Below are 25,255 nucleotides of genomic sequence, written 5' to 3'. Positions count from 1 at the left end.
GGGGAAGCCCTATCCTGCACACCAAGCTGGGGAGACGTGCGGCTCCTTACAGTGCTTGTTCACAGAGGGGGCCGGCCAAAGGCAGTTGAGGACGGCTCAGGAGCCTCTGCCATGAGCTCAGGCAGCTGGAACTTGGAATGGCCTAAGCCCCAGGGATGTCATTATCTGAAAGAGAGTAACAAAGGAAGGACTGGTCTGATGCCCAGGAAGGTGGCAGAGAGAAAGTGCACTCCAACTGAGCTCTGATTTGGCATTTGTTGTGTACGTCAAGAAGCAGAGTCTTCACCTGGACAGGGCATTGGAGCGCTTGGTGGAGGCCTGGGGTAGGAGAATGAATGCGTGGAGCGCCGAGTCCGTTTAGATGTGTCAAATCCACACCTGCCCCAGATGCCAGCTCAACTGTGTCCCTGTGGGGAAGAATCCTAGGTAGGTGATTTCAGAGTCCCAGTCAATAAAATTGAGGACTCCTGACAAGATTTTAGAAAGGTTTATTAAACAGATAAGAATGTGTTAGTTACTGGGCTGTGACAGAAGGTTCATTAAGAATGAATCATTGAGCAGCAAGCAGTTTAAAAACGAAAATTTAAAAATTCAATTTACAATAGCATTGAAAACCATAAGAATCCATGTGGTTGCCTGAATGAATAGTAGATTCCTTTTGATTACTAAGTAGTATTCCACCGCGTGAATCTATCACAGTTTATCCGTCCTCCTGTTGGTGGCAGCCGAGGCTGTTTCTGGTCTTGGGCTCTTGTGAATAACATTTCTGGGAACATTCATGTCCACATCTTCTTCTAGACGCCTGTTAAGTTCTGGCCGTACCACGTCAGAATGCGATTGCTCCAACACTGCATCCCCCGCAGGGTCTTCATTTATTCCAATTCCGACAGCAGTCCTTTGTCAAGATAGATCTTTTGAGCATGCTTTTGAGTCCTGTGACTTGTCAGTTCATTTCATTAACGACGTCTTCTATGAGCCAACAGTTTCAACTTTGATAAAATCAATTTATCATTTTTTTTCTTTTGTCGTAATAGTTTTCTGTGTCCCGCCTACCTCCACAATGCCAAGATTTATACCCATGTTATGACTGATAATTTTAGTTTTTAGTTTTAGGTCTACAACCTAGCTTGACTTAATTTCTGTATATGGTGTAAGGAAGATGTCAGGGTTCATTTTTTTCCTCTACAAATATCCTGGTGAACAACATGCCATTTATTGAAAACAGTTTTGTCCTATTTCACTTTTGCTGAAAATTAGATGATTGTATAAGTGTGTGTCTGTTTCTGGACACCCTGTTTTGTCCCATTGACCTACGAATGGATCTTAATCCGGTTCACACTGTCTTCATTACTGCAGATTTTCATGGTGTTGGGTAAGACCATCCTCTTTGTTCTTTTTAAAAATTATCTTAAGTAATTTTGGTCCTTGGCATTTTTATATAAAGTTTGTTATTTGCCATTTCCTACCAAAAAAAAAGCCTATTGAGATTTTGAATGAGAATATGTGGAATTTGTATGTCGGTTTCCCTCATATTGACAATATTAACAAATATTGAGTCTTCTTATCTGTGAGCATAGTATATTTCTTTAGGTATTCTTTAATTTATCCTCACAAACATTTTGCAGTTTTTGGTATAGGTTATTGCTCATACTTTGTTAAATTTATTTCTGAATATTTTGTTTTTTTCTGATGTTATTTCAAATGGTATAGCTTTGTTGGTATTTTTTATTTTTGGATTTTTTACTATTGATTTGTAGTAAATCAGTTTGGGATTGATATACTAGGGGTATATACAAATACAGCTGATTTTTGCAAACGGACAGTTTCCCAGGCGCTGCTGCCTAACAGATGACTCCCAAACCCCCTGATTGGAAGCAGCCGTGCCTTTGTGCTCTCGGGTTCTGTGGGTCAGGATCTCCGTCAGGGCCTGGTGTGGACGGCTCATTTGTGCACCATGATGTCTGGAATCTCAGGTGGGGGCTGGAAGCATCTAGACTCCCGTTCATTTAAGAGCCTGGCGCCCTGGGCCTGCGTGACTCTAAGAGTAGGACTTTGGGTTGGATCGCCCACTCCTGGCCTCTCCACGCATTGAGTGTCCTCATGGCATGGTGGCCATGATAGTGGCCATGATATGCCTTGGGATAGTCAGACCTGTCGCTGGATGGTTCAAGGCTCCCGGTGAGACTGTCCGCAAACAAGGTGGAAGCTGCATTTTTCGTGACTGAGCCTCAGAAGTCACACACCATACTCAGAAGTCGTGCCCCCTGTACGCTTTTGGTGGAAGCAGTCACAAGCCTATTCTAATTCAAAGAGGGAGAAATTAGCCTCCATCTCTCGATGCTGGAGTGGCATAGTCCCCTCCTGAAAGAGCATGTGGGACGGGAGACAATGTGGCCACTTTTGGAAAATACCCTACTTGTTTCTAGTAATCTTGCTAGAGTCACTTATTATTGCTAGGAGCTTGTTAGTAGATGCCTTAGGATTTTCTGTACACAGTGATATCATCAGCAAATAAAGAGACTCTTCTTTCTTTGCAAGACAAATGGTTTTTATAGGTATACCTTGGAGATAATGCATGTTTGATTCCAAACCACCACAATAAAGCACCTATCATAATAAAACTAGCCACACAAGTTTTTTGCTTTCTCAATGCATGTAAAAGTTATATTATACTTTAATTTATTAACATACAGTAGCATTGTGTCTAAAAAGTGTACATACCTGAATTCAAAACTACTTTATTGCTAAAAAATGCAAATGATCATCTGAGCCTTCAGCAAGTTGTAATCTTTTTCTCGGTGGGGGGGGGGGTCTTTTCTCGTATTGACAGCTGCAGACTGATCAGCGTGGTGGTTGCTGAAGTTGGGGTGGCTGTGGCAATTCGTTAAATTAAGACAACAGTTTGAAGTTTGCCGTGTCAACGGAGCCTTCTTTTCCTGGAAGAGTTCTCTGTAGCTTGCCGAGCTATTTGATGGCACTTTATCCACAATAGGACTTCTTTCAAAACCCCAGTCAGTTCTCTCAAACCCTGCCACTGCTTTATCAGCTAGGCTTGTGGAGTGTTCTAAATCCTTTGTTGTCATTTCAACAATGTTCACAGCATCTTCATCAGGAATAGCTTCTGTCTCAAGAAACAGAAGTCCAGTCTTGGAGTCCAGTCATTCTGGAAAACAAACCAACAAACAAAACACCACTTTTTTCCATCATTCATAAGAAGCATGTTCTCATCCATTCAAATTTTACTGTGAGACTGCAGTAATTCAGGCACATTTTCAGACTCTGTTTCTAATTCTGTTCTCTTTCTCTTTCCACCATGTGTGTAGTTACTTCCTCCACTGAAGTACTGAACCCCTCAAAGTCATCCACGAATGTTAGAATCAACTTCGAACTTCCTGTTAATGTTGGTGTTTTGACCTCTTCCCATGAATCACAAATTTCTTAATGGCATCTAGAAAAGCAGGTCCTTTCCATAAGGTTTTCAATGGACTTTGCCCAGTTCATCAGAGGAATCACTGTCTGTGGCAGCTATAGCCTTATCAAGTATATTTCTCAAATAATGACTTGAAAGTTGAAAGTACTCCTTGATCCATGGTCTGCAGAATGAATATTGCATCAGCAGGCACGAATACAACTTTCATCTTCCTGCACGTCTCCATCAGAGCTCTTGCGGGACCAGGTGCATTGTCCATGAGCGGGAATATTTTGAACAAAATATTTCTTTCTGAGCAGTAGGTCTCAACAGTGGGCTTAAAATACTTGGTAAACCCTGCTGTAAACAAATGTGCTGTCATCCAGGCTTTGTTGTTCCATTTATAGAGCATGCTTCTTAAGGGCCCTAGAGTTTCAGAATGGTAAATTAGCATTGGCTTTAACTTGAAGTCACCAGCTGCTTTAGTCCCTAACAAGAGAGTCAGCTGGTCCTTTGAAGCTTTCAAGTGTGGCACTGACTCCTCTGCTCTAGCAATGAAAGTCATAGATGGCGTCGTCTTCCAGGGAAATCTATTGTTTAGAGTAGCCACCTTCATCAATTATCTTGACTAGATCTTCTGGAGAATGTGTTACAGCTTCTCCCTCGGCACCTGCTGCCTCACCGTGCACTTTTATGTGATGGAGATGGCTTCTTTCCTTAAACCTTATGAACCGACCTCTGTTAGCTTCCACCCTTTCTTCTGTAACTTCCTCACTTCTCTCAGCCTCCATAGAATTCAGGAGAGTTAGGGTCTTGCTCTGGACTAGGCTTTGGCTTAGGAGAATGTTGTAGCTGTTTCGATCTTCTATCCAGACCACTGAAACTTTGTCCACATCAGCAAGAAGCCGGTTTTGCCTTCTTAACATTCGTGTGTTCACTGGAGTAGCACTTTTAATTTCCTTCAAGAACTTTTCCTTTGCATTTCACAACCTGGCTGCTTGGCAAAAAAAAAAAAAAAAAGGCTTACCTTTTGGCTCGTCTCAGCTTTTTGCATGCCTTCCTCACCAAGCGTAATCTTTCTGGCTTTTGATTTAAAGTGAGAGAACGTCCAACTCTTTCTTTACTTAACCCATTATAGGATTTTTACTTGGCCTAATATCAATATTGTTGTGTCTCAGAAAATAGGAAGGCCCGAGGAGAGAGAGAGAGATGGGGAACTGCTGGTCAGCGGGGCAGTTGGAACACATACAAAACGTTTATTGATTAAGTTTGCTGTCTTACATGACGTGGTTTGTGGTGCCTCAAAACAATTACGATAGTAACATCAAAGATCACTCATCACAGATCCCCATAAAAGATGTAATGATAATGAAAAAGTTTGAAATATTAAGAGAATTGCCAAAATGTGAAACAGAGTCACTATATGTGTGTGTGTGTATATGTGTGTGTGTGTGTATATATTTTATATGTGTGTGTGTGTATATATATATATATGTGTGTGTATATATATATATATATTTTTTTTTTTTTTTTTTTTTTTGAGACAGGGCTTCACTCTGTTGCCCAGGCTGAAGTGCAGTGGTGTGATCTTAGCTCACTGCAACCTCTGTCTCCCAGGCTTAAGTGATTCTTCCACCTCAGTCTCCTGAGTAGCTGGAACTATAGGTGCCACCAACCTGGCTAATTTTTATACTTTTTGGGTAGAGATGGGGTTTCGCCATGTTTCCCAGGCTGGTCTTGAACTCCTGGGCTCAATGGATCTGCCCACATTGGCCTCCCAAAGTGCTGGGATTACAGGCATGTGCCACTGTGCCTGGTCACGAAATATATGTTTTATTTAAAATATACTCTTGTAGATAGTTTATTCTTGGAGTTTGCTTTCTTAACTTTTTAGTGTGTGCTTAGACCATATATATGTGTGTATATATATTTTTTACATATACATATATATACACACACATATATATTCATCTGATCTGTCCAACCTAATTATTTATATGGTTGGAGTTTAGGTTGCCATTTTCCTATTTATTTTCTATTTGTTTCATCTTTTCTTATTTTTTCTTTGTTCTTTTTTCCCTACCTTCTTTGGATGAATTGAGTATTTTTTTAAGTTAATGGAGTTTGGCTTTTTAGAGCAGTGTCAGCTTTGCAGAAAAATCGAGCAGGAGGTTAGAGAGGCCCCATGCGCTCCTCAGCGTCCTCCTTCAGCCCCAGCCTCCCTGCGATTAGCATCTCCCCTCACTGACTTTAGTGAGGCATATGTGTTACAATTGAGAAGTCAATATCGATACATTATTGTCAGCTCAAGTCCATAGTTTACACCAGAGTTGGCTTTTTGTGTTGTAGGTTTTGAAAGGTGTGGGTTTTGAAAGGTGTGCAGTGACATGAGTCCACCAAGAAAGTGTCATACAGTGTCATCCCCTGCCCTGAACACCCTCGTGCCCTGCCTGGTCATCCCCTTCCACCCAACCCCTGGGCTTTTTACTGTCTCCATAGTTTCGCCTTTACCAGAATGTGACTTGGTTGAAATCCCGCAGTTGGAGCCTTTCCAGCCTGACTGCTTGCACTACGGTTGCTTCTCTTCTCGTTGGCTTACTGGCTGTCCCCCTCCCGCGCCGGCGTTCATGACGGCTCTGCTCCTCGCAGTGTGCCTCTGGGAGTGACCGTGGATGGCCGCCTCCTGGTGGTGCGGCCGCTTTACTCTGCTGCTTGGGCTGTGTCTGAAGACAAGTGACAACCAGTTTCCGGTGGTTTACAGAGGCACTGGTTCCTCTGGCCTGGCTGGGTTGGGAGCCTTCAGTCTTAAACCACTGTTTTGTGGCCGACATGTCATGGAAGGTGCAGAATTGCGGGGAGGTTGGGTTTGCGTTTTGTATGGATGTTGTCTTAGGTTCTTTTATACACAGTAACTCAATACCCCCTGTACCCTTGCAACGGAGCTCTTCCTCTCTCCATTTCACAGATGGGGACACAGGAGATCAGAGAAATGAACCTGGCAGGTAGGAAAGCAGGGGCTTAAACAAGGCTTCATCGAATTTGACACCTTTGTGCTCTGAGGGCACTTTCTGAGAGCTGCTACAGAGCCCCGTCATTGGCCCTGTCCTTCCCTCCTCTTTGCAGAGACTGCAGTGAAGACGTCAAGGGGATCTGTTTAGCCAGTGCCTCTCAGCTGGGAGGGACAGCGAATGTGATAGAAGGCACAATCAGGATTCAGAATGGGTTCAACTGCCTGCATTGCCAGCCGGGAACCAATCAAATGAATGAGCTAATAGGAATAAATGGCAAGTCCTACGTTCAGGTGCACGAGCCGATCAGTCGGCTCAGCAGAAGGCAGTGTGGACAGTTGGGGTTGACTTTGTCTTCCGTGGGAAGCGCGTGTGGTCACTTTGCCTGGATTACGGCAGTTGCCTCATGAATGATACCCCTGCATCCTCTTTGGCCTCATTCCATTGTTTCTACATCATCTTTCTGTGATGCAAATCTCTTACCTGCAGTGGCCCCCATTTGCATTTCATTACCTGCATTTGAAAGCATTGCCTGGGCCTCACCGCTGCCTCGGACATGGCCTTCCAGCCTCGGAACAGTCTCCTCCTACCTTAGCCGCAGCTTCCTCACTGCCCTTCAGCTGCCCTGGCCTCTGTTTCATTTCTGGGATGTGACGTGCTCCCTCGGGCCGCCGGGGCTCTGTCGCATGGTGCCTGAACTCTCTCTCTCATGTCGCATGGTGCCTGAACTCTCTCATCTCTGCTCAGGCCTGACACCCTCCAAGTGGTTTTCCAGGCCCAGCCTGGTTCTGTGCTGTGATGGTGTGGCCACCCAGGTCCTCGTTAGCAGTAAATGTGCACTTGCCTGGCATGTGGTGAACGTTGGCTCAGCTGCCAGACTGTCATGCCTGTGAACAGAAGGGCCCTGTCTACCTGTCTACTTTTCCCCATCTGTGTCAAGGGACCCCAAGGCCACCCCACGGAGCCACACTCGTGGCTGTGATTCCTCACAGGGCAAGGATGCAGAGGAGACTCCATCAAGGGGTAAAGTCCAGAGGAAGTGGGGTGAGCTTCCAAGCCCTCTCCTGGCGGAGTCACACAGGACACACTGGATCACTCCAGCATGGGGCTGGGACGACCTGTCCGAAACATTGTGCCTACTGGGGAAGCACATTAGAGACTCAGCACCGAGAATGTTAGTGGGGACTGGGCATACGGACACTCTCTGCTTGGCATGTGCCCAAATGTAGCCTCCTAGGGGGAGAGCAGGTGCCCAGGGTGAACCACACTGCACAGTGTAGACTCGCCGAGTCAGCCAGATCAGTCAGGGAATGGTGGGAACTCTCCCGAAACCCACATTCTAGGCACCAGCCGGGGACCGGCCTTGCAAGCAGGACTCTCCGGGGATGGCATTCCCAGGCCTGCGTGTTTGACTCCTTCGCACACATCGATACTCAGGACTTGATTTTCTGGCATGTAGGAGGCTTTCAGTGTTTGTTGAACAGATGAAAGAACTAGTATCTGATGTGGTTCTGCCTTCTGCTGGACTGGTGCATTAACTGCTTTAATGTATTAATGGCTGACAGTGGAGTGCAGCTGTGACAGGAGGCTTCCTAGCTCTGTCCTTGCATGATCAGAGCCCAGCTTCTGTGTTGAGGGCTGGTGGCCAGGGGCCCCTGAGAGGACGTGGAAGGGAGTCTTTTAAGAGTTGAAGGAATCTGAAGTCTCTCAGGCCGTTGCTTGAGGAAGAGACTTCCTGAGCTGTTTCGGAGGCAGGTCAAGGCCTGTGTGCGGAAGGCACATTTGGTTTCGGCATGGGGAAGACACTATGTTACGGTGAGATTAGCCTGGAAAGAGGAGGCTGGACTTTGTGGGGAGTTGGATCCTGGTCCAGATGGAAGAGCCCTTTGTCAGAGAGGCAGGCGGAGTCTAACTTCTCCGTGAGCTGGCAGGTTTGCCTCCTGGTACTTCCAGCTGAGCTGATAGGAATTTATATTTCAACTCTTGTCTAAAATGCTCCCTGAGAAAATTTTATTCTACTTTTCTTCCGAAAAGCGCAGAAAGCGTTATTTGTTATTGGGAGGAGTGTGATGTTGTAATGGCAACAGGTGTAAGGCAAGCTGAGAGTATTTTAAAAAATTTATATTCACAGACTTTACCTTCTGTGAAACATTTCACAAAAGGCCATTGTCTTCAGCCCTTCCTTTCTTCCCTCTGACCCATACGTTTTGTAAATTATATCCCTTTTCAAAGACACACGATCTCAATTGGAAAGGATATGCATGTTTACTTTTTATAAAAGGAATAATGTTAATATTATTACTAATGATATTTTTATAAGCGTAGAGTATTTTTGCTTACAAGATCCTGTTTTGCTACCCAGGTACATGTTCACTAGCACAGGTGATCTGGGGGCCAGGTGTGGGAGGCGGGGTGCTGGGCTGGGGTATCCTGAGGGCAAATCTGGTTTCTGGGCCTTAAGCAGACAGAGCCCATGATCTGCCCAGGGGCCTTGGTGGAGCCTGCGGGCAGCAGGCTGCTGGGAGGGCCCAGGCAGTCAGTGCCTCCCCGGGACAGGCTGCTGCGAGGGCCATGGGGTGGTCTTAGTCATTCCTTTCCTCAGCCGCCTGGCTCTGGGTTCCTTGGCCACGGTGTCTGCCTCCTTAGAGTGCCCTTGGAGGCTTCCTGGCCACTGAGTGGGGCCTTCTGTAGCCTGGGCTCACCTCTGGAGCCAGGAGGGCCCAGACCACCCCCCCCCCCCCCCCCCGTGCCTTGGTGTGTCTCGCCCTCCGGAGGTGGAGCCGGGCGTCTGTGCTGCAGTCTTTTGAAGGCTGGTCTTCTCTGCTCCTAGTCTGAAGCCAGAATGCCAAGGCCATAGCTGTCAGTCTTTGCAGGTCTTCCAAAATGCAAACCTTTTCTCTTTCAAAATGCAGACCTTTACTTTATGGGCTCTCAGTGCCATTCTTTTTTATTGTTTGGATTTCTGAGAACCCGTCTTCCCTACCTGAGTTTTGAACAAATTGAGAAATAAAGTTGTGGCAGATGGAGGCCAAATAATAACTATTTCTGCTCGAGAGCCTGAGATCCTGTCTTAGTGGGAGAGCCACTGAGTTGGCTGACCGACCCCAGGACCCATCAGGCTCACCCACCCCATCAGAGCCGGCGCTGCGGGCCGGGCCCTGCCTGCCTGCTGTGGAACCTCTGAGAAGTGCGAGGGACTGAACCCACCTTCGCCTCTCCCCGTTTTAGCCTCCGTGGAGCGAGCATTTCTGGGAATAGAGCCAGTACAGGAGAGGCAGCAGCTGTGCTCCCTCCACCTGGACGCTGACTCCAGGTCTGTCTGTTATTCACATAACCATCAGGGCCTTGGACAGCCGGGGGCGTGGCCTCCCTTGGAGTGGGAGAGATCACAGTCCCTCAGGACAGACCAGTGGGGTGGTTAGAATGTGCTCCCCACAGCTCTGGAATTTGTCGAATAGGACATTAATTAAGTAATCCTAAGGCCTCTCTGTACTGGAGGCGGCCGCATACTCTGTGGTTTACTTCTCACCCTTAGTTCTGTGCGGCTGTATTGTTCGGCCGGGCTCGTCGGGATTCCTCCACAACATGACGCAAACTTGCAACACACAGTATGCCCTAAATGTTAACATAAATCTGCTTCTGTTATCCAGTCTCTGGGGAGAAATTCAGTCTTAAAGGGTAACCACTGCAAGTTCAGGTCCAAGGATGATGACAGTCAAAGGAATTCAAGTCTGGAGCCAAAATTTCTTACTCTTGTTTAATTTCAAATATATGAAAGCTCACAATTTGTCCTTCACTTGCTGCCGCGGCTCCATCTCAGCTGGACAGGTGCCTGGGTCTCACTGACACCGTCGCAGCTCCTTCAGGCCTAAAAGTCCTGCCCGTTAAACGCCGTATTTTGGACAGCCAAATTCAGGAGGCCTCCAAGCTTATCCCTGAATCGGCCCACGACATCTAGGAAACAGATCATCCCCAGGCCCCGGAGCAGTCACTGCAGAGATCCGCTCTCCGGAGCCCATCCTTCCTGCCGCCCAGGGTCACCGGAGGGCCTTGGCGTCATTCTAAGTGAAGGTGGCAAACGGAGTTTTCGCGGTTCTGCCCTCACAGAGATGCGACAGTTTGGAATCCAGAGCCCGTCACTTGAAATCCACCTGGGAGAAATCCCTCAGCAAGCGGGCAGGTCTGACTCGGCTCATTTTCCATTTCTAGGGACAGAAAAATCCTCAGTGCCGTGTAGGCATTTTCTGTGTTCTGTGCCACAGCAGCCGCCATGCCTGTTCTTGTTAGGAGATGTCACGTGTGCTCTGGGTGTGTGCGCGGGTGTATGTGTGTGCGCTTGTGTGTGTGTGTGTGTGTGTGTGAGAGAGAGAGAAACGTAGCGAGTGCTGGCTGCGTGTGTTCACATTCGACTTTCCAGACTTGGGAATACTGCTGGCCCGAAAGCAGTCGCTCAGCTCCACGCTTGTCTTACCTGGGGTCCCCTCCTGGGTTCTGGAGCTGGGGGTTCTGTGAGTGCTGTTTCCACGTCACTGGGGCCTCCCGAGGGCTGACACCCTTGCTGTGTGCCCCGTCACCCTTCACTTGCAGATTCTGTGCACTCCGTGGCTGCGTCCCCTCACAGCACAGGGAGGCCTGCCTGGTTGACCACCTCCAGGAACGTTGTTCTCGACCCGTTTTCCAGTCCTGAGCCTATGGAAGAGGAGTATCAGTATCAAGTCCAGATCAGTCCTTCCACTTTCCTCCTGGGCTCTGAATGTCGGGTGCCATGTGGACAGCTGCCCGTGTAGACCTGCTCCCCTGCCACGCAAAGCTAGCACCTCCGTCCTGCCAGGTGGTGCCTGCAGACCCCTGCCCTCTTGGGCGCACAGGCAGCAGATCATCCCCCACTGTCGGAGAGGCTGCCCTGACGCTGCCTGCTGCAAGCCAGTACCTGCGTGGTGGCCTGAGCCCGCTTGGTGAGCTGCAGTTGCCTGTGCCCAACACCTCCTGTTCGGACTGAGACTGCATTACCTGTGCCCTTACTGAGGCCAGTGGCCTGCCTGGCTTCCCCTAGCTGAGGCTCCTGGGGCCATCCCCAGTGTCACTCCCTGAGAGCAGAGCTGCCACAGGCAGTCATCTCCCAGTGCTGGCTGGGCCAGAGGCCCTGTGTGCTCACTAAAGAGTTAGAAGCCTAGGCCGGAACCCACAGGAGCCCCAGGCACAGCACCCGTCATTTTGCTGCCTTCTGATTCTCCTTTCTGCACAGGTTCATGGATTAGCAACCTTAGTTCCACCTGCAACCCTGGTTCCCCATGCCATGTAAGGCGACACATCCACAGGTTCCAGGGATTGGAACCTGGGCGTCTTTGGGGCTGGTTATTATTCTGCTTTCCACATTCACTGCTGTTGGGTACAGATTAAGTCTGTTAACCACGAGTCTGGTTGAAACCCTCCTTCTGCAAATGCCCCCGAGCAATGGCTGAGGCCCAAAGGGCAGCCTGCATAGGGAATGCCGTTCTCTTGTTGATGGGAGCTGCCTCTTTGTGTTCCTGCTGTGGGATGAGGCAGTGTGACCAGTCTTCTCTGGCCGCACCCCCCAGTGTCGTGTGTGTGCTCTCTTAGGTGGTGACACAGGAGTAATAGACCTGTCACTGCCTGGTACCTGCTGTGTCTTGAAATCTCTTCCACATTCCACTTACTTATTTCCTTGAGACCTCAGACAGTCCTAGAAGGCAGTGTTATTACTCTCGTGTTATTGGTAATGAAACGGAAGCCCAGAGGGGTTGTGTTACTTGCCAGGGTCACACAGCTCCTGAGTCCTAGAGCTGGGGCCCCATTCCTGGGCTGTTTGACTTGAAACTGCCCAGGCCCCTTTCCCTTTGATGCTATGCAGACCTTCCTCTGTTAGTATCTGAACTTAACCTGAGTTCACCCAACTATATCTCCGAGGGTAAAGCCACATGTCCACTGTTTTCAGCATCATGTCATCGGCACTTGGATTGTGGCCACGATGATGGTGCTGTCAGCGCCGGGCACATTTGCCATTGGCTTCCAGCAGGGCTGAGTGCTCGGGGTCCAGGTGGCCAGTGAGGTGGTCAGTTCCCAAAGACTGTTCTGGTCAATGAGCTATGCACTTGGATGCCTGATTTTCAATTTAGATATAAGTTTCTCACATTTACAAATAGAAATGTACCATTCAGTGTTCCCTGAGATGTGCATGCTCATCACCTGACATCGGGAAATACTGGACTTTCCCTTCTCAAAATAGCACTCGGCGGCACCGCGAGGGGCTGTGCTGTGCAGTGCGTGTCCGCTTATTTGTTTCTCAAGATAAAATCTGCTTGTGAATTCGTCCTATTATCAAGCTGTTCCCTTTATCCCAGCTGCCTTTTTCCCTTTTGGAAAGTGTGTTTTATTTTATATGCCTATGATTCACATTATTATTTTTTCCTTAGGACAACTACACCTTTGCCCAACCTGGAATTCAAATGAAAGTGAAAATGTTAGAAGAACTCGTGAGCCGGATAGATGGTAAGCCAGCTTCCTGTGCAGCCCCTCTCTGTGGGAAGGGGGAGGTGGCCCCCAGCCCTCGGTGGGACAGGGTGCTGTCCTCATCTGCCGGTGGCATCCTGGCCTGCTCAGGATCCCTCATGGGCATCCTTCTGAGACAGCTGCTGGCGCGCAAGCTGCTCTTATTTCGTCTTCTTAAGGCGATATCATCAGAATTCAGTACATTCGCTTTGCAGGAGAGCAGTGAGTGTGCACCCGAAGCAGGCAGTGCTCACTCCTTATTAAGTTTGGTGATTGTCATAGTCTAGGTGACAGATGGTTGGTTGTGGTGGTCCTTCGGTACTCTGTTCCCTGGCTCTGTACATCATTTTTCTATCAAGGATGCTAGAATAATCCTCCATGGAATCTAACTAATTACTGAGTCTGGAAATAACATCTTTAATATTACAGAAAAATGACAGTGTGTGCTCAGGCAGTTTCAGATTATGCTTTCATGTTTAAGTGGGGGCTTTGAAATACTCTTTACCTTCATCTTTAAAATAATTCCCCCTGCGATGTGCTGACTGTCATATTAGAATAGCAGAGTTTAATTAAATGGAAGTTGAGAGATAATGCTTGCCCGTTCCAGGCATATTCTCCCGATAGTTTGTTAAATTCATGAACAGAGCATTAAGCAAGTGATGCCAAGCAGAACCAGGCCTGCATTTGTGATACCAGCTGGTCAGCGATGAGCTATGGAAGAGAGACATGCTCTTTCACAAAGAGTTCTACGCGTGCTTGGCAAATTATTTCACACAACGTGGAGAGAAATTGCACTTTGTTGGAAACTTAGCCCTGGCCATGTGCCTTGCAGGGTCCTGCCCGCTCGGCGTCGCAGGTCACCGCGCCGTTTCCCCTCCCTGCGCCTTTAGCATGGAAGGCCGTGACAGCAGTCTTCACGGGGAAGGCGCTCGGTTTGGGAAACTGCTGAGTGATATTCTAAAGTGGACTCCTACAAATTACAAACTCCATTTTGTTCCTTGATTGAATCTGATTTTTAACTCTGTTTCTAACGGTTGCTACCTAATTTCCATATCAGGAAGTTGTATGCAGCTCTTCTGATAATACTTTCAGTATTACATTTAGCTGCTTTTCAGTCTATCATCCGTTAAAAATACTGTTTTTGCCTCCGTCAGTGCGCTCCTGGGCGCTCATCGCACGCTGCACCCTGAGGTCTTGTTTGGGTACGGTTGGATTCTTTTCCCTGCCAGCACTTTCACAAGCGTTCCCCAGCCCCATTGAGCTCTTTGAAATATGGTTTGCAGTAGATGTGAATTACACGTTCTTCGCAGGTTCTTCCTTTCCTGCTTGTGCCCCTTGGAAGGCATATTTCATGTTTTCTTGGAGGTTAGAAACTTGTGGTTAGTGCTCGTTTGTTCCAGTGCTGCAGTTTGGGAAATACTTGAATTGATTTTCTCTGGTGCTGTGGTTTAGAAAGAAGCACATTGCGGATTTGCTGGATGATTGTTTAAAAGAGCAGCAACAATAACCAAAGGAACCCCAACGAAATCTGTACTTTTTGGTAAATCATATTTTTATTTTCAGCACAGCCTCTGAGTAGGCCATTTTCATATGGCAATTTTTTGTTTAAAGGATCGGTGCTTCACAACAGACAAAGATGTGTGTTGCTGTAAAGAGGTTAAACCGTGTAACTTGTTCCTGTTCTTCTAATGAAACCTTAAGGAATTTCTATCATGGCCTCAAAATAAGAATACCCAGGCTGCTAAAGCAGTACATAGAATTTCTCACGTTGGAGCTCTCAGACTGGTGGGAGCCATCATGCCTGAGCAAGCTTGGGAGAAGCATCTGCAGGCCTTGACCATGTGAAGCTCCCCTCCCCAGTTTCATCACTTGCCTCCTAGAGGAAGGATTTGTGGGTTGGAAGTTTTGCAGGGATTCTAAAGATTTTATTAAGGGCAGAGAATATTCTAGGAAAATTCAAGAAAAAATTCAAGAAGAAATTGCTTAAAAAAGACAAGCCTGTCAGGCCGGGCATGGTGGCTCAAGCCTGTAATCTCAGAACTTTGGGAGGCTGAGGTGGGCGGATAACGAGGTCAGGAGATCGAGACCATCCTGGTTAACACAGTGAAACCCCGTCTCTACTAAAAATACAAAAAACTAGCCGGGGGTGGTGGCGGACACCTGTAGTCCCAGCTATTCAGGAGGCTGAGGCAGGAGAATGGCGTGAACCCGGGAGGCGGAGCTTGCAGTGAGCCGAGATCGCACCACTGCACTCCAGCCTGGGCGACAGAGCGAGACTCCGTCTCAAAAACAAACAAACAAACAAACAAAAACAAAACGCCTCTCCTCATTTGTGCGTTTTAGGAGGACAGCATTTATTTCAGAAAATTTTGATAATTCGGTGAAGGAAAACATCTTCATGGACTGGTTGAGAATGGAGAGGTTTTGCGGACATTGCCCAGATGGGAATACTTCAGAAAAGAGCTGAATTGCTCTGCAAAGTCAAGTGGAATTTCAGCAGTGGTGGCGTGAGGATAAGGGCTCATCAGGAGCCAGCAGAGAGCTGGAGGAGGGGGAGGTCTTGGGGATGGAGGGAAGCCTGGTGAGGGGCGAGAGGGCAGATCGGAAGAGGGACGCATCACTCTCGTTTTCTTGTGGTAAGGAGTTGTGAAAGAGTCTCTCAGAAGCACTTCTGAGTAGTTTCTTCCTATCTTGAGAAGTACTGTGACCCTTCTCTGTCATCCCTAAGCCTTTAGAAAAAGTCTGCCGCGGAGACACGAAGGTGCTGAGAATGAAGAGAGAGGGCTGTGTCTGTAATGGAAGCCGCGTGGAAAGGAGGATGGGCAGCAGCCTTCGAGGGTGTGTGCTGGGCGGGCAGTAAAGCGAGAGGCAAGCTCGTGGATGCGAAACTCCCCGGGAATCCCCTTCCGGACAGACACTGTATGAGCTCCCACAGAGTCAGAGAGGGTGACTGGAGCCACTGAATTTGGAGTGAAAGAAAAAGGTGAGAGTAGGAGGAACATGCATTTTCTTTCTTTTTTTTTTTTTTTGAGACAGTCTTGCTCTGTCGCCCAGGCTGGAGTGCAGTGGCGTGATCTCAGCTCACTGCAAGCTCCGCCTCCCAGCTTCACGCCATTCTCCTGCCTCAGCCTCCCAAGTAGCTGGGACTACAGGCGCCCGCCACCACGTCTGGCTAATTTTTTGGTATTTTTAGTAGAGATGGAGTTTAACTGTTCACAGGATGGTCTTGATCTCCTGACCTCATGATCCGCCTGCCGCGGCCTCCCAAAGTGCTGGGATTACAGGCGTGAGCAACCGTGCCTGGCCGGAACATGCATTTTCAGTCGTGGCAGGCTAGATAATTTCAACCACGTTTCCCACTGGATAAGAGTGTTTTTGTTTGTTTGTTTGTTTGTTTGTTCGTTTTTTGCCAACAAACAAAGCAAAAAGAAAGAGGCCAGGTGCGGTGGCTCATGCCTATAATCCCAGCACTTTGGGAGGCCAAGGCGGGTGGATCACGAGGTGAGGAGATCGAGACCATCCTGGCTAACATGGTGAAACCCCGTCTCTCCTAAAAATACAAAAAATTAGCCGGGCGAGGTGGTGGGCGCCTGTAGTCCCAGCTACTCGGGAGGCTGAGGCAGGAGAATGGCGTAAACCCGGGAGGTGGAGCTTGCAGTGAGCCGAGATGGCGCCACTGCACTCCAGCCTGGGCGACAGAGCGAGACTCCGTCTCAAAAAAAAAAAAAAAAAAAAGAAGAAAGAAAGAAAAAAATAAATGTCTTAAAAGCATTGAACTGCTATCTACAAAATAAGGACTTCCTGGGCCAGAGTGGTGCTAGGACCCAGCTAGGTATGCCCAGCACTAAAGCCCCCGTTGTTCTGAGTGTGTGTTTCCTGATGCAGAAGAAATCATCCCAAAGCTAGTTGTAGTTTGGACGCCTCATGTCGTGCTTGGATCCAACCCATTTAGTCAGGATAGGGATCTGAGAAATGCCCATATAGTTTCCGAGACCCAGAATAGTGACACGTGAGGGTAAAGCGGAAGTGATACACCCTCATAAAATCTAGGTTCCAACCTGACAGGACCTGGGTTGTTTGAACCTTAATTATGGTGAGTCTGTACTGGAGTTCCCCAAAATGCTAGCGAGAAGCAACACAAAATCTTTTGGAGGAAGTTACAACTCAAATTGTAATTTTTTTTTTTTTTAAATAACCCCAAACAGCTTTTTCAAATGCAATGACCCATACACATGAGCCCAGCAGGTGGAGGCTGCGGTGAGCCGAGATCGCGTCATTGTACTCCAGCCTGGGCAACAAGAGTGAAATCCGTCACACACACACACACACACACACATACAGAGTTGGATGATGTTTTTGTGGCCACAAATATGCCATTGGAACTTAACTGTTATTCTATCAATCAGCCTGTGGCAAAATTGGTTTCATTATATGTCGTTTTGCTTCAGGTCACAGCTTCCAAGAACCTATGCATGATTCTAAGTGAGTATTTGGTGGCAAGTGCTGCCAAGTTCCACAGGCACCAGCCTAGAAAGGACTTCAGAGATAAGAGTATAAATCTGGAGTTTTACCCCAAATTTAATTCTTTCATATAATCTTTTGGAATATTTTAAGGGCTTGGCATTTTTCTTCAGGAATAATAATTTTTCTGAAAAATTACCAAAACCAGGCTCATGGCTAAGTGGAATTAAATAACTAAAAATTAAGTATAAGTCTTAAAGTTTATTTTGTTTTATGTTAGAATAGGGCATGTGTCCAGCAACTCCACAAAAAATAGAATTAGGATGTCATCTAATCGGTATTATCCTGCCTTGTGTTACTTAAAATTTTATAAGCATTTGTAGGCTTAAAGAGGATACACTGTTCATTCTAAAATTATCTAGCTAATATGTTCTCAATATTTGTATTAATTGTCAGTCTGTTCCCTACTTAGCAAAGGATTTCATATGTAAAATCAACAGTTCACACCAATTATTTAGTAATTTACTACTGTAATAATAAATGCACATTTACTCTCCAACTGACAGAATTTCAACATGTAAATCACATGATGAGATTTCTGCATCGAGAACGCTTACACATACTTGAAATTCCAATTTTTTGCAGTGAATCCTAATAATATCCCCTGTACGTTTAGTTGTTACATCTGTTACATGTGATGTTAACCTCTGAAATCACGTGATCCCTCATTGCCCCCCAAGATAGAATGGCCGGAAAAGTGGGCTTTCAGCCCTAGCCTTTCCAAAGGCTGGAGTCAGAGCCCCTCTGTCTGAATTCTGGGGCCAGCCTCACCTGGGACTCAGTGTCATGCATCTTTTGTGACATAGATGATGTCTGTGTAAATGAGATATTTGCTACATTTTTTGATTAAAAAACCATGGAGAACTTACTTCAATATTTAAAAAGAATATTTGAAACCTCAGCAGATGTGTCCATTTGATTATGTCCATTCTCGATTTTTTCAGATTTAAAGATCAGATCATAAACAACTGCACTGCAGATCAGAGAATTGTCCCATTGGGGGTGACACTGGCCCTAAAAGGGAAGCTCATGGATTGTTTCTGGTGCCACAGTGATGGTGCCCAGGCAGCCATGGACGAGGGGAGTGGGCAGAACTGTTCCCTGGGGCCCTGGTTGTGGTAGGCTCTACCCTCACGTTGGGTCAGGAGGAGCTGCTGGCAAAACCTGGTCGTCGCTAAGCTGATCTGAACTTAGCTTGCAAGGAACAGCAACCCAAAGCCTTCCCAGCAACAGCATCGAAGCCGTTGCCGGGGCCACCTGGGGGGTGTACGATGGCCCACAGCCATGTGCCTCCTGAGTTTTCTCCTGCAAACTGTGCCTTCGCCTCTCTTTAGTAAAAATTGGGAACTACTAGATCTCTCTACTTTCTAAGCCCTGGAACCTCCAAGGGCTAGGGGCGCCAGGCTGAGCAAATAAAAATAGAGAACGCTAGTTAAACTTCAGTTTCATATAAACAGTGAACTTCTTTTTAATATGAGTACGCCCTGAGCGGTGTTTGGCACACGCTGAAATTCAGAGTTCACTGAGTCTTCTGTATTTATCTGGTAATCCTCCAAGAGTGAATTCTGCGTGGGGTGAAGTGGAATTCGGTCCCAGGCTTGAGCTCCAGGCTACCCTTTCCTCCCCGAGGTTGCAGATGACAAGAATGTTGCCTTAAATGTAATGTGTTATTTGAAATTAAAGTATACACACACCCTACACACACATACCTGTATACACACACACCCTANATACACACTCCTATACACACATGCCTGTACACATCCACCATATACACACACCTGCCATATACACATGCATGCCTTTATACACACATACTCTTAAAACACGTCTATACACAAACACACGCCTGTATATACACATACCACTCTACACACTTGCCTATACACACCTGCCGTATATCCACACACCTCATCTATACACACATGCCTATACACATATGCTGCATATCCATGCCCCTTATATATACACAGAAACACTGCTATACACACACCCCCTACACACACACCTATACACATATACACACACTCCTATTAGATACCCCCTACACACATACCTATACAAACACACCCCTCATATGTACACACACCCCCACACACGTCTGTACACACATACCCCTATGCACACACCAATACACATATATACACATACCCTTTAACACATACCCTTATACACACATGCCTATACACCCACCATATACACACGCATACCCACACACACACCTAGACATGCCTACATGCATGCCTGTAACACACACCCCCTGTATTCACACACATACTCCTACACACATACGCATATACATATATACACAAACCTATATACACACACACCTCTGTATACTCACATACGCCCTACAAACATTTCTGTACACACACACACCCATATACACATACGCATACACACTTACATACACCTACACGTCTATACACACACCCTCATATACATATACACTCCTGTATACACACACACCTACACACATGTCCAGTATACACACACACCCCCTTATATACACACTCTCCATATACAGACACCCCTATACACATACACAGCTACACACAGATGCCTATACAGACACCCCCATATACACACACACCTCCTACACACATCTATACACAGACACATGTATGCACGTACACACACCCTTATGTATACACACCCCATACACGCACACCTACACAGAGTCCCATATACACACCTGCCTATACATGCACACACACACTCCTATACATATGTCTTTACACACATACACATATTTAGACACACCCACTTTAGATACGGTTTATCTCATTGGTATATGGTCACTGCGTTTGAGGCCATTTATGTTCCCATATTCCTGGGGAACGTGTTGACACTGGTCACACGTTTCTGTTGCTTGATGTGTCAGAGGAGGGCCACCCTGTCTCCTCCAGGACAGATTCTTGTTGGTGGCCAAGGACTTCGATTGGGCTATAAATAAACTCTTCTCATTTGACTGTTCACAGTGCAGGCATCGTGGTGAGGCTGCTCACCCAGTGACGGCTTTGAAGTGAAGCTACCCTTCCTTAGTTTTGGTCAGTTTCTGGCACATTTCTGCCTTCTTATTCCTGAAAGGCTGGCTTAGGACTTCTTGACCGCTGTGGTGAATGTGTTCACAGTCAGGTGAAGGTGGACCGCCCTGTAGTAGGCTGGATCTTGGCGGTGACCCCGGGTGTTGAGACGTTAGGCTGTGAGCCTGCGTCCACAGCACATCTTCTGTGGCCGTCTCAGGGCACCCAGGATGGCGGCCTCATTGATCCGACCTTGTAGGAGCTTCTTATTTCTGCTTTTCAGCTCCTTAATCAGCTTTGCGATTTCTTCCTCTCTAGTTCCTTCTCCCCCTGCTCTAGTGGCAGTTGCACCCCAGACCCTCCGCTCCTCTTTCTCCAGCCCTAGGCCATGGGATACCGCAGCCAGTGCTCTCAGGCCTCTGCCTTGGTGCTTCCTTTGTTCCTGACCTTTCCTTTGTCTAAAACCCTTTCTTGCCCTCCTGCCACCTTCCCTGGCAGGCTGCTTTTCATTTGTGCCCAGCCATACCAGTTCTTGATGGTGCTTAGAGGTAGGAGGACGTATTGCTGGGTTGAGCCAAGGGTGAGAAGCCTGAAACAACTGTCACACAGGACCTTGGGCTTCAGAGAGCCTGGAACTGGGGACGGTAACACGTAAGCAGGAAACAGCCAGATGCCAGCCCAAGAAGGACTCTGTGCCATGTGCTCGATGGCGCGGTACACCTGCTGGGAGGGGTCTGCGGGCAGCCCCTTCTTCAGGCCAAAGACAAGAAGGCGCTCTCGGAATCCCAGAAGGATGTCACTGTCACATTGAACTCAGGGGTCCCAAAGCTCCTGGGTCCCTGAAGAGTTTTTTTCTGTGATGTTCCTCCTGGTTTGGGGCCATCATGAGTATTTCTGAAGTGGGTTGGTAGCGTGCCACAGCTGGCCTGCTGTGCCTAGGGCACTGGGCAGGCACAGGGCCTGTGTCCCACACCTCTGCAGAGCGTTTCCAGCAGGGTGGCCTGGGGACTGCACAGATGAAAAGGCAACTGCTTCCGACAGTGACTGATAAGTGTCACAGAGCGACAGGTGCATTGTAGGAGCCCGTGGGAGAGGCAGAGTAACCCTTCGGGAGACTTTCCTGCCCCAGAGATGTGTCTGCTTGGACCCATAACAACATACCACAGGCACAGGCTGGTGGCTTAAAGCACAGTTTACTTTCTCATGGTTTTGGATGCCACAAGTCCAAGATGAAGGTTCTAGCTGCTTTGGTTTCTGGTGAGGGCTCTCCCCTAGGGTTGGGTTGCAAAAGGCTGCCTTCTCGCTCACATGTAGATAGAGCCCTTCCTGGGTAGGTGTCTGTGGGAGTGGCAGTGGAGGGGAGGGGTGGCAATGGGAGAGAGAGAGAACAAGCAGGAGTTATCTGCCATCTCTTATAGTGACACTAATCCTGTGGGATCAGGGTCCCACCCTCACAATCGCATTTAATCTTAATCACCTCCTTAGAAGCCCCATCTCCATATACAGCCACACTGCATGTTAGGGCTTCAACGTAGGAATTTTGGGGAAGCTCTGGCATTCAGCTTGTAAGTGTGGGGTTTAGACCAAGATACAGTTCATGGAAGAAATGATCATCATTATCATCCATTAGCAGGAAGCATGACTCATGTCTTGGGCAGGTGGAGCAGAAGAACCAAGTTTCAAATATTTCAGATTTTCCAAATCAAAATAATGCCATGAGGGAAGGAAAAGAGGACTCTTCATTTTTCTGTTCGAAATCGAGTCTTTGAAGCTTTATAATCAAGGGCACCAAAAAACAGCAGCAAATTTGGATTTTGTCCATTGAAATGGCCGTTAAGGACTTACTCCAGAATACTGGTTCGTGATAGATGACTGTTGACAAAATGAGAGCCTTCCAATGTTTGTTACGTTTGTTCTGTGTGGAGCTCTCAGTGTGCTGTGGGTTGAGGATGGAGCATCTTGGGGTCAGGTGCCCTTTTCTCAGTCCTCTCCATTCATTTCCTAGCCCGGAGGGAGCAGATGCAGATAGCTGTGATAACTGGAACTTGCCAGCTCTCCCCAGGTATAGAGCTCCCTCATAGAGTTGGCCTGGAGACCCTGCCTGGGACCTGAACCAGGACAGGGCCTTCTCACATCTCCCTTGGATCCACATTTCAGGGCCAGTCTTTGTGGAGCTGGTTTGTAAGGCAGCCTCTGTGTCCAGTGTCTCTGCCCACCTGCTGTGCGGAGCATCCCAACCCTGACCTGCTCCATATCTGCAGGAAGGATAGGACAACAGTGGGCTGCAGCAAGGGGCAAGGCTGCATCTGGAAGGCAGCCTGTTCCTGCCCAGGGTGCTTCCTGATGACATCAGGGCAGCCAGTGCTGGCCCCTTGGAGTGAGGCCTGGGTGCAGGAGTTGAGAGCGAGGGGAGAGCCTTCTGTCCCTTCTTCCATGTAGAGCAAACAAGCTGATGCCTGTAAACTGGTAGAAACCTCAGGAACAGGCTGACCTCCCAGTGGGAAGTTAGAAGGAAATTCGTTCCCCACGTTTTGGTGGCTAAGTGACAGCAAAAATGTCAGGCCAGGAGCAACAATGGGAGATTTTGGTTTGTGGACTAGTTTGTGGGTTAGAGGAGGAAAGGACTTATTAGAAATAATTCTCATACATTTCTGGCTTATTCTAATCTACTCTTCCGCTCTATGGGGTAACAGCTTGTACTTTGGAAGCTGGCAGACTCGGGATGACTTTTTGGCTCTGTTGTATACTGGAGGATAGGCTTTGTGAGGAATGTCCCCACTCTAACCCTTGTTTCCCCACGCATGACGGGTCATGGGAGTAAAGTACTTATAGGAGTGCCTGGTACACTTAACTCTTATGCAGTGTTAGTACCCATTATTGTCATTATCATACCATCATCATCATCGTCATGATTGTCATCACCAGCATCATAAACACTATCATCACCACCATCATGTCATCATCACCATCATTACCATCATTATGTCATCATCACCATCACCATCATCACCATTATCACCATCACCGTCATCATTTCATCACCATCACTGTCATTTCATCACCATCACCATCACCACCACCATCATCATTACCATCACCATCATCATCACCATCACCATCACCATCATCACCATCACCATCACCATCATCACTATCACCATCATCATCATCACCATCACCATCATCACCATCATCATCATTTCATCACCATCACCATCATCACCATCATCATTACCATCATCACCATCACCATCATCATCACCATCACCATCATCATCACCATCATCACCATCATCATCACCATCATCACCATCATCATCACTATCACCATCATCATTTCATCACCATCACCATCATCATTACTATCATCACCATCATTATCACTATCACCATCATCATTTCGTCACCGTCACCATCTTCACCATCATCATCACCATCATCACCATCAACAAATTATAGGGCAGATGGGTCCACAGTGGGGCTGAGCGTTGGAAGTTTAGTCTGAAGGGCTCTGCTTCTCCCACGTTGGACCTTGTTGAGCTGCCAAGATCCCTGTCCATGCCCGCTCCTGAGGCAGCCTCTTCTGTCCAGCCCCCAGGGAGGTCAGTTGGAGTGGAAGACACTGGCTGAGTCTGCGTCAGTGGCACCGAGGTGACGGTGGCCATTGTTATGAGTCATATCTTACACTTTCACCCGTAAGGAAGAAAATGCCAAAACACGGTACTGGAGAATGGTTCCACCTGTGTGTGGGAAACGGCTTTATGTACTTGAACATTTTCCTTTTCCTGTGTTTTTAATTCAGGTTAAATGTGATTTTAATGAAATTTCTCTGAAAGTTGTCTTGACTACCTTGTAAGGTTAAAATTGACTTATTCTTTTAAGATAGAATTCAGTTACAGCTAGGAAACTAGATTCAGCTTTATTACCACCCAGGTGGAAATAGTTTTATTACCCCTACAAAGTAAGCAGCCGAGGAGCAGAGGATAAATCAGCAGTGCAGCCGAGACCGGGGAACAGGCAGCAAGGCTCCCTCCCCCGTCTCTTGTCCTCATTAGGCTCCAGAAGGGCTGATCTGAGCATTTGAAATGATAGTGATATTTCATTTGAGACGTAAGGACGTGACAATTGGCAAGGCACATGCGTAGTTGCTGTTATGTGAGATCTAGGGTGTGTGTGGACTTCCTGGGAGGCACGCTGTGTGTGCTGGCGAGGGCTGCGTTCCTGTGCTCCTGGTCTCCTGGTTCAGGCAGGGTCTTGGTCCCCACGGGCCTTCTGCCTACAGGTCTTCACAGTTGAACATGGCTGTGTATTCTGTGACCAGGTGACTCTGCTTGTCACTGTCTGTCGAAATCGTTTCGGTGAACCTGTCTGCAGCCTGCGTTCCGGGCTACCCCAGGCAGGAATTTGCTCTCTTGTTGGATGGACGTCCTGAGTTTCTTAAGTCAGGCTGATTTAATGTGCTTTCTATTGAAACTCTAAATGGATATTTTGTTCCTTTTTTGGGAAGAGGGATGCGTTATATAGAACAACAACAACAAAAAAAATCAAAGAAATAGAAGTTTCATGTAATCCCCAAAATAATGTGTTAGGAATATACACCTGGGTTCTAGTTCAGCCTCGGTCCCTGACTCTGGACTTGGGCTGCTGCTGGTAATGATGACGATAATGGCAGCCAGCACTGATGAAGTGCCTGCAGTGTACGGGACACTGTTCTCAGCTCTGTGTCTGTTTCATTGTGCTGACTTTTCGTAACCGCCCCATCAAGTGCGTAAATGGGCCCC

General features: G+C 47.4%; 1 protein-coding gene across 3 annotated transcripts in view; it reads left to right on the top strand.

Annotated features, from left to right (window-relative positions):
* TBC1D22A (TBC1 domain family member 22A) overlaps positions 1 to 25,255 on the top strand; it is a 408,925-nt gene that overhangs the window by 221,591 nt on the left and 162,079 nt on the right. For all 3 annotated transcript variants that reach the window (XM_025398760.1, XM_025398761.1, XM_025398762.1), the window contains one exon: positions 12,852 to 12,927. In XM_025398760.1, coding sequence (XP_025254545.1) covers positions 12,852 to 12,927 — 76 coding nt within the window. The remainder of the gene's footprint in view (positions 1 to 12,851; positions 12,928 to 25,255) is intronic.

The sequence above is a fragment of the Theropithecus gelada genome, chromosome 10 (genome assembly GCF_003255815.1).
Source record: "Theropithecus gelada isolate Dixy chromosome 10, Tgel_1.0, whole genome shotgun sequence".
Lineage (NCBI taxonomy): Eukaryota > Metazoa > Chordata > Mammalia > Primates > Cercopithecidae > Theropithecus > Theropithecus gelada.
Note: the sequence above shows the minus strand (reverse complement) of the source record. Positions and strands in the feature narration are given on the sequence as shown.